A 10,000-nucleotide genomic window follows, 5' to 3' on the forward strand; every position below is an offset into this window, starting at 1 on the left:
TAAAGTGTAGTAGGTAGATATGACATAAAAACGATAATGCTATATTAATATTAATAAATAACTCAGGAGAAGTTATTTAGTAATAGTATTTAGTAATTTAGTGATAGTAATTTAATGTTCAAGTGATACAAAGTGTGTATACTCTCAGTCATAATTCCATGTCATAGAGACTGATACCATATGATCTAGGAATTAATGAATAAGTAGAAAATCAAGAGAAGATCGGGATTGGGAGTAAGTGGCCTATAGCAAAAAGATTTGGTTGAATATTTAACATATATTGGTCAACCTGTCATGTGGGGGAAAGGGGAGGGGGAAAGAGAGGAAAAGTTGGAACAAAAGATCTTGCAATTATCAAAGCTGAAAAATTACCCATGCATATATCTTGTAAGTAAAAAGCTACAATAATTAAAAAAAAAAAAAGATTTGGTTGAAAAATCAATTCTTGTATCCATTAAAAAAATAAGTCTGTTGGTAACTTGTTTTTATATCATATTCATTTCTTGATGTGTCTTTCCTGTCTCCATCTAGCCATCCCTTATAATAAAGAATAAAAAGGGCAAAAAATTAGTTCAGAAAAATTAACCAACTTATCAGTTTGGATATCAGTTTTCATTCAAAGTTCCATCCTCTCTCTTCTGAAATGAAAAGACAGAGCAGTTCTTTATCATTTGGGGGCAATTCTGTGTTTAGGCAATTCCATATTTTTATCCTAACTTGAAGAAAAAAGTGCATGGTTCAAAATATGTCCACATTTTGCTGCATATACACAAGAATACATGTTTGTGCATGTAGGCACGTGTGTGTCCCACTAATACTGGTAACTCCTTTGTGTGCCCCACTGCCTTTGGAGCCAAGGTACACAATTCAGATGCATATTGACGTACTTGACAAATGGCACCTTGTTTTTCCGTGTCCTTCCCCAACCTTTGCCTCTTCTATCTAGAGGTCTCTTGGACCATCCAACACTGAAACAGTCAATGAGCTTCTCTGATGATATTCTAATGTCATGAACTTTGTTGATGTTCTAAGACCTCAGAATTTATTCTCTCCCACTTAAAATGAGTAACATGAGAAAATCTGTTGCAGGAGATGATAGTCGTGGAGAAAAAGAAGAATCCAGCCCCACTTTGGAGCCCGGCACACAGTCTCTGGAAAACATTTTTATGGATGTGGTTTTCCTCCTTGACTCTTCACGGAATGTGGAAAGTTCTGAGTTTCAGGAAATAAAAGAATTTCTGGTCTCGGTGCTTGACTACTTTTACATTGCCCCAGACCCAGTGAGCTCCCCCGTAGGAGACAGAGTAGCCCTCCTGAGTTACTCCCCCCAGGGCTATAGGCCCAACACAGAAGAGTGCCCAGTTCACCTGGAGTTTGATTTAGTTACTTACAACAATGTCCCTCAAATGAAAAGCCACGTGAGGGAAGCTCTTCAGCCCCTGAATGGCGAGTCATTTGTTGGCCATGCCCTGAAGTGGACAATTGATAACATCTTCTCAGACGCACCCAACCTGAGGAAAAACAAAGTTATCTTTGTGATATCTGCTGGAGAGACCCACTATTTGGACCAAAAAGCCTTAAAGGAAGAAGCTCTGAGAGCCAGGTGCCAAGGCTACACCATCTTTGTGTTGTCCTTTGGCCCCACGCACAATGACAAAGAGCTGGAAGAGCTTGCCAGCCCGCCCCTGGAGCATCACTTGGTCCAGCTGGGCAGAATTCATAAACCTGACTTTGACTATATCGTGAGGTTCATCAAACCGTTTCTCCATTCAGTCAGACGTAAGTCATTAAATATTTCTCTTCTTTTGCTTTTCAATGGCTCTGAGGGAGACATGTTAGGGCCAATCTCAGATTCCTGGAAGTCATTGTTACTGAGGAGGAACGAGGTAATGAGAAACCCAGCAAAGGGACTGTTAGCCTGGCTCTCGGTGCCCCATTGCCCTCAGGGACCAGGATCCATAAAGCTAATTTTGGAACGAAGTTGCTTCATTGGGTCCTTTTGTATTATTTAGGATTGACCCTGTTGAGATTGCAATAATTATTCATTCGTATGAAGTTCTGTGTTTTGTAATTGAAGAAAGAAGGCTGTGTCAGAGGAGGTGGATTTGAATCCTGACTCTGCTCCTTCCTGCCTGTGTGACCTTGCCAAGTCTGGTTCTCAGTTTCCTTATCTGAAAAGTAAAAGATTTGGGCTTAATGGGGTCCTTTCTAAGTCTAAATCTGTGATCTTTGGTGCTAAAAGATTATAACAAAATTCCATTGTATCTCCTGAGCTCCCATGAGACCACAGAGCTTTTTCCTACCCCACTTACTAAATCTAAAGGACAAGGTTCAAAGAAAGATGCAGGGTTTTCCAGGGTGGATTTGCAGAGTTCAGCGGAGAGGGGCAGGGGAAGAAAAATAGACAGTAGCTTTGCCTCCCAAGCACATCTGTTAAGTCCCCAAAGGGCGCTTAGCCTGCATTGGGATAAAGCCAACATATGCCCTTCTTCAGCAATTTCCAGTCCGTTTGCCAGCTTGGTGAGATTTTTCCAGAGGGTTCACCACAATTTACACCCTATATCGAGGCCCATTTCCCAGGCCGCCTCCCAGCTTCTTTTGGCTTTATCTTAAGACTCTGGAAAGCAGTGAAGGGAAGTTTTTCTCTCCTCTATGACTTCTTTCCAGATATGAAAGAAAAACTGATTTAAAATCTATTTTTCCTCCACTAATTTTCAAGATTTTTGTTGTTGTTACTGAGATTTTTTTCAGTCACGCCTGACTGTGACCCCATTTGGGATTTTCTTGGCAGAGATATGGAAGTGTGTTGCCATTTCCTCCTCCAGATAATTTTACAGATAAGGAAGCTGAGTCAAACAGGGTTAAGTGATTTGCTCATGCAGCTAATAAGTATCTTTTTTCAAGACCCAGATTGGTATGTTTGATAAGGAACCATATTTGGAGTCAGAAAGGTCTGGTTTCAAGACTCTGCTTCTGACATGTCTTGGCATTGTGACCTTGGGCACTCACTAAGACTAAGTTGAGAGTAGGAGCTGCCCTTTACTGGTAAAAGTAGTTTCTACAGTGAATGTTCCTTAAACCTTCAGAATCAAAGGTCTGCTCCCCCTTAAAAAAAAATTGTTGATTTTACTACTGAACTAAGATAGTAAGATAGTTAGACAATTTCCTATTAATGAATCCTGCATTATTAGGCATGGATTGAAATTTTGACATGTTGCCCAGGACTATGGTCATTGGATTCTTGCCAACATGAAGTAATTCAGTCTTAGAAGATCATAGGATTTTGAATTTTAAAGAGTATATTCCAATCCCCACATTCAATAAATGAGGAAGCTAATGCCCAAAAGTATCATAAATCTGGACTAAGAAGGAACCTTAGAGGTCATCTAGTCTAATTTTCTCTTCCCCCATGCCTGCCCACCATTATACATATAGAGACTGAACCCAGAAAGCAAAACTGATTTACCCAGGGAAAAAACAGCAGAGGGAGGATTGAAATCTACTTTTTTTGACTCCAAGTTAAGTGCTTTTTTCACTGAAATGCATTGCTACCCACAGGGAACTCACCAGGTAGTGAATTATAGAGCAGGAATATGGTGTTCCATATTAGGAGAAATCCTAATATTGTACTTAATAAAGTAGCTGTTGGGCCAATGAGGTGGTGCTACAGTGATAGAACTCCAGGCCTGGAATTCATGTGTTCAAATTTGGTTTCAGACACTTCCTACTGTGTGACTTTGGGCAAGTCACTTAACCCTAGTTGCCTTAGTTCCCTTATCTGTAAAATGAGCCAAAGAAGAAAATATATTCTTTGCATCTTTGCCCAAGAAAATCTCAAATGGGGTCATAAAAACCAATAACAAAAAGTAGCTTTTGAAATAGAACACATTTTTAAATTTTATTTTTTATGAAAGCCAACAAAAGAAAAAACAAATTTATTTTGTAAAAGAAAATTGCAACTTGAAAATTAGCACATATAAAACTAATTATATCTTTTTCTTTTGTTAGGTGCAATCAACCAATATCCCCCTGCAGATTATGCTCCAAAATGCATGAATGTGACTTCTTCTAGACCAAAGAAACTTCAGGAAGAACACACCATATTGTGAGTTGAGAAAGTATCTCTAAAGCTTTATGAGTAGTGAGTATCTTTCGAGATGAAGAGGAGTTTGGTTCCAGGATAAGGGGTTTAGTTTAGTCTAACTTCATCCTCTCTCTTTTTGTTTATTGAGAAAGGAGGACCTATTGAAGTGGAAAGGTCACAGAGATAATGATGGAGACAGGATTATGACCTTAAGACTAGTTTTGCTTTGCTTTGTTTTGTTTTCCATCTTAACATACTTTGAAAGAAAGCTTTTGCTTTTAAAATCAAAATATTTGTTTTAATTTGAATGTTTTTAACCATATTGCTTGCTGTGATATAACAGAAGACTCGGGAAGAGCTAGATTTAAATTCTACTTGTACCTTACTATCTGTGCCCTTGGAGGCAAATCACCTGGCCTCTCAGTGACTCTAGAGATTCTAAGTTAAAGAGAAGCTGCTTATATCTATTGGTGTAGGGAGTTTCCATATCTATTAACCCTAATGAACTATCATATTTGGACCCACTCATGACCAGTGCTACTTAAACTGAAGCTATTCTGTAAGGCATGGAAGGAGGCTGAAGAAAATGGAGAAAATGACAGAATTGTCAAGAAGATGCTATTTTAGAAAGTAGGAACCAAAGAACTTGAAGCATTTCACCAGGGTTGACCTTCCAAAAAAACTTTTCTGGCATCTTTACTTTGCAATCATAGGCCCTGCTCTATAAAAATTCAATGATGTTTGACATTGGAAAAACCTTGAGACATATGACGGGTCCATTCCCTGTTGGAATATTCTTGGATTTCATTTAATTCAGATCTTGTGATGATGTACATATGGTTCCAGCCACATAATCCATGGTATTTGATTTGTGTTATATCATTAGGAATCACCACTATGACTGAATGTATGCTGGGTCTTTCTTATTCCTTCTTTCTGTTTAGTCTTCTTCCTGAGAGATATGAGATGGAGGCAGAAAAGAACATCTTCTCTGATGAATATGATTCTGAAGAGCCTCACCTGGTTATTTTAGAGGGCAATCACAGTGTTAAATCTGGAGACATTTTTGACTTTTTCCATGAGCTACACCATCTGTTTTCTACTGGGGAAGTCTCAATGAATGATCAGGAAACACCATGGTCCAATACCTCTTCCATTGAAGATGAACAAAAAACTAACAAAGGTAATTAACAATTTCCAGAATTTGGATCCCATATAAGGGAAAGAAAAACCCAAACTAGTATATCTCATTTAGGCTTCGAACAGATGAGGAGAAAATAAGTTGCCTAAGACCTAGAAGCATCTGGAATTTAGAGCCTTGAGTCTAGTCCAAATGAATTTAGTCTCCCTTGAAGAGTTGGTCTTTTCATTACCTTTCTTTTCCTTGAGTATATTTGGCTAAACACAAAGGACAGAAAGATAAAGCTTAATTGTAGAGAGAGAATGATAGAGAGAGCGGAGGAAGAGAGGGAGAAATAGAGAGAGAAAAAGAATGGAAGAGAATCAAAGGAGAATAAAAATGAGAGAGGATTGAATTGGGAGAAAAATAAGAGGAGCAAAAGAGGATGAAGTTAAAAAAGATAGCTGAGAGGAAGAACTGGATTCTAAGTGATTTAAGAAAAAATAATCAGGCAAATATATAAAAGAAAAAGAAGGATCATGAAAAAGTTTTAAAAAGAAAAGAAAAAAAATTATGAGAAATATTTAGGAGTGATAAATATGAAGAAAGAGTACCTATAATGAGGAAGGGCTGGGATAAAATAAGTTGTTTTTTGGGAAGGATCTTGGAGATTTCTAAAGTGAAAACCCGCCTAAAAGATAAGCTTTTATTGTGGATGAGTTTTAACTTCCCATAAGAAAAAGGCCTTAAATTTAGAGGAAAGGGATTAAGAAAAGAAAAAGGAAATAGGGAGCAAGTATTCAGCAGTAAAACTGTCACCTGAAAGATAAGAAGACTATAGGAGTAAGATACATCTTGGCAAAAAGGCTGGACTTTGGGTGAATTGATCCTGATGCTGCAAAAAGAGTAGGAAGGGATGAATGCTCATGGGAGAAGTGTCCACAGATACCCATGCTATGCCAAGTTCTCCATCATTCTTCCACTTCTTCCATGTGGGATGGTCTAACAGGGTCTTCTGCCTAGCATTGAAGGGGTCTAGATCTTCCATAGTGACAGGTGGGGCTCTACCTCAGGAATATCTGAGTGGTTTCCTACTGATGATGTCAGAAATAGGTGGGTGTCCCTGAGCGAGATAGCTAGTAGTTTCCAGCAAGGGCGAGTCTTGATATGGGGATTTCATGGAAGGAAGAGGACCAGAAAGCAAGAAAGGGTATGGAGCACAACAGAGTCAAGTTGTTGCTTTTAAAGCTAGACTGATAGTGAGATGAAAACTGTAAGTAAATTTGGAACTATGCTCAAAAAGTTATCAAACTGTGCATACTCTTTGATCCAGCAGTGCTACTTCTGGGCTTATACCCCAAAGAGATACTAAAGAAGGGAAAGGGACCTGTTTGTGCCAAAATGTTTGTGGCAGCCCTGTTTGTAGTGGCTAGAAACTGGAAAATGAATGGATGCCCATCAATTGGAGAGTGGTTGGGTAAATTGTGGTATATGAATGTTATGGAATATTATTGTTCTGTAAGAAATGACCAGCGGGATGAATACAGAGAGGACTGGCGAGACTTACATGAACTGATGCTGAGTGAAATGAGCAGAACCAGGAGATCATTATATACCTCAACAACGATACTGTTTGAGGATGTATTCTGATGGAAGTGGATCTCTTCGATAAAGAGAGCTTTAATTGATCAAAGATGGACAGAAACAGCTACACCCAAAGAAAGAACACTGGGAAATGAATATAAACTGCTTGCATTTTTGTTTTTCTTCCCAGGTTATTTATACCTTCTGAATTCAATTCTCCCTGTGCAACAAGAAAACTTTTTGGTTCTGCACACATATATTGTATCTAGGATATACTGTAACCTATTTAACATGTAAAGGATTGCTTGCCATCTAGGGGAGGGGGTGGAGGGAGGAAGGGGAAAAATCGGAACAGAAGTGAGTGCAAGGGATAATGCTGTAAAAAATTACCCTGGCATGGGTTCTGTCAATAAAAAGTTATTAAAAAATAAAAAACTTTAAGTAAGACCTCAGGAGTAAGTAGGTAAACAGTGGTTGGGAAACTAATCAGTAGCAATGTGACCATAAAGTTAGTACCCAAAGAAATTTTATCGTACATATCCCATCAATATTTTATGAACAATTATGTGATGAGAGATGGTTGACTTCATAGAAACTAAAGTAAAAGGTCATTGTGGATACTTGTTTTTGTATCAATTATATTTCAAAAATATCCAATTATTTCTCTATGAAGGAATTAAGATTATTTTCAGAGACCTAGCTTCACTTCACTCATCTTGCCCAGTATGCAGATTTCTATACTGGTTCATGCTGAAGAGATATATCGGATAGATGTATACAACTACAGATTTTTAACAATTTCCTTTAGAAAAGAAACCAGATTTCTTTTCTCTTTATGCCAGCCATCATAGTCTTTTTTTTTTCCTCTAAAAATCTCTACAAAAAGTATCTGGTATAAATCAAAAGATCTGGACTCTTGCCCGAATTTCTGCTTATGCATCACTTTATCAGTGGGTCTCAGTTTAGAGTTCTCATTTGTATGCCTAAAAACATCAACTTCTGACAGGTATCCCTCATGAGAAGTAAAAAGCATAGAAAGGACATAGGGGAAAATTGTATTAATTTGATGCATGATTCATCTGATACATGATATTGTTAATTCACTTAGAAAAAAAGATTTCTTTTTCTTTTTCAGATGATGGAGATGTAAGATGATAACCTTATTACACACAAGATGTGACTTGTCGTGTATGTTGTGAGTTCTTGTACAATTGTGTTTTTTATGTTGTCTATTGAGGACCTGTCAGTCTTTTGTCTAGATTGTGAATTCCCAATGTTGAATGTAATATAGTATGCAGAGGGATTTGGCCAACCAAAATAATAATAAGAATAATAGTAAGAGATAGAGTGAGCAATCTTTTATCTAGGAAAATACTTTCCCTAATGGAGGTTCTATAGGGCCCTAGCTTTAAAGACAAGAATTCCTGGGTTCAAATACTGCTTCATACACTGACTGATTGTGTGATCTTGAGCAAGTCAACTGTCTCCATGCTTTAGTTTCTTCACCAGTAAAATGAGGAGTTTGGATTTGACAACCTCTAAGATACCTTCCTGCTCTGAAATTATTATCCTATGATTTTCTCAAGTTAAAAAAAGTCTATCAAGCATAAGTAAGAAAAAATAGGAAAGAAAAAATCTCATAGGTAACAAAAACATCCGTTCTTAGGTGATTCAGGGGTTTCTCCTTTCAGAGCTCTTAATGAGCATAAACAAAATAAAACAAAACAAAACAAAACAAAAAAAAAAAAAAACCTAATGGGCCAATCTTTATTGCAGAGAAGAACTAGAGATATTCTCTAAATTTGGTAACATTTACATTGTTATGCAATAACTTAATACAAAAGTTAGGATAGTTTTTTAAAAGTTGGAAAATATTGTTTAGGATTAAGAAATAAATTAAAAATCAGAGACTTAATAAATTCCAGTTATATATCACATTTTCTTTAAGAGCTACATGATAAGTATCAAATAATAAGACCAATAAAAAAGGAATTGACTATTTCTTTTTGTTTTGTTTTGTTTTTTTGCTGAGGCAATTGGGGTTAAGTGACTTGCCCAGGGTCACACAGCTAAGGGAGTGTTAAGCATCTGAGGCCAGATTTGAACTCAGATCCTCCTGAATTCAAGCCTGGTGATTTATCTACTACACCAACTAGCTGCCCCAGAATCGACTATTTCTAAAGGAATAATAAATGACTTATTGACATAGACATTTCTGAGAGTGAGCTATCTGATGATGAACATATTAAAACAAAGTTTGAAATTAAATTATAATGAATCAATTCAGGGAACCAAGAAGATAGAGTAGAGAAAATGCTTAGCTGACTTCTCCTAACACCCCTCCCCCCTCTTTAAACAACTTTAAAATAATGACCCAAATTGAATTCTGGGTTGGCAGAGCCAACAAAAGGTCAGAATGACATATTTTTCCCAACTTGATCTCATATAAGAAGTCAGAAAGAGAGATCTGTGACATAAGGGAAGAGGTAGGCCTACAGCTCACATGGATGAAAGACCAAAGATGGACCTAGATGATGATGACAGAAACAGCAGCAGCTTCAGGATTTCGTAAACCAGAGATGGAAAGACTTAGATGAATTGAATGAAATTGTGAATTGAGCATTCCTCATTGAGGAGAACATTGTATATGACAACAGCAATACTATATGATAATCAATTGTGAATGGCTTAGTTATTCTCAGCAATACAAGGATCCAAGTCAATTCCTAAGGAATGATGAAAAATGATATCCCCCTCCAGAGAAAGAACAGATGGAATCTGAATGCAGATTAAAGCATATTATTTTTCACTTATTTTTTGTGTGATTTTTTTTTGGTCTGTGTTTTCTTTAAAAACATGACAAATATGGAAATGTTTTGAGTGATTACACATGTATAACCTATATCAAATTGCTTGCTGTATTAGGGAAGGGATGAGGAAAGGAAGGAAAAGAGAATTTGGAACTCAAGAAAAATTTCAAATGAACACTAAAAACTTTTTATATATAATTGGAAACATAAAATTGATTCAAAAAAGTTAATTGGAAATAAAACAATCTAATCATAAAGAATGAGTAAAAGAACAAGTCATAGGAACAATCAATAATTTCATTAAAGAAGATGATGATAATGAGATAATATTCAAAAACTTGTGGGATGCAGCCAGAGCAACACTTAGGAAAAATAATTTATATCTCTAGATGCCTATAACAA

General features: G+C 36.9%; 1 protein-coding gene across 1 annotated transcript in view; it reads left to right on the forward strand.

Moving 5' to 3' along the window:
- Window positions 1-9,601, forward strand: part of COL6A5 (collagen type VI alpha 5 chain) — a 108,117-nt gene extending 98,516 nt beyond the window's left edge. The window contains 4 exon segments of the mRNA XM_051962342.1: window positions 1,090-1,779; window positions 4,009-4,105; window positions 5,029-5,267; window positions 7,924-9,601. Of these exon segments, the coding sequence (XP_051818302.1) occupies window positions 1,090-1,779; window positions 4,009-4,105; window positions 5,029-5,267; window positions 7,924-7,943 (1,046 nt within the window). The 3' untranslated portion in view covers window positions 7,944-9,601.
- Window positions 9,602-10,000: the final 399 nt, after the last annotated feature.

This window comes from Antechinus flavipes, chromosome 5, assembly GCF_016432865.1.
Source record: "Antechinus flavipes isolate AdamAnt ecotype Samford, QLD, Australia chromosome 5, AdamAnt_v2, whole genome shotgun sequence".
Taxonomy (NCBI): Eukaryota; Metazoa; Chordata; class Mammalia; order Dasyuromorphia; family Dasyuridae; genus Antechinus; species Antechinus flavipes.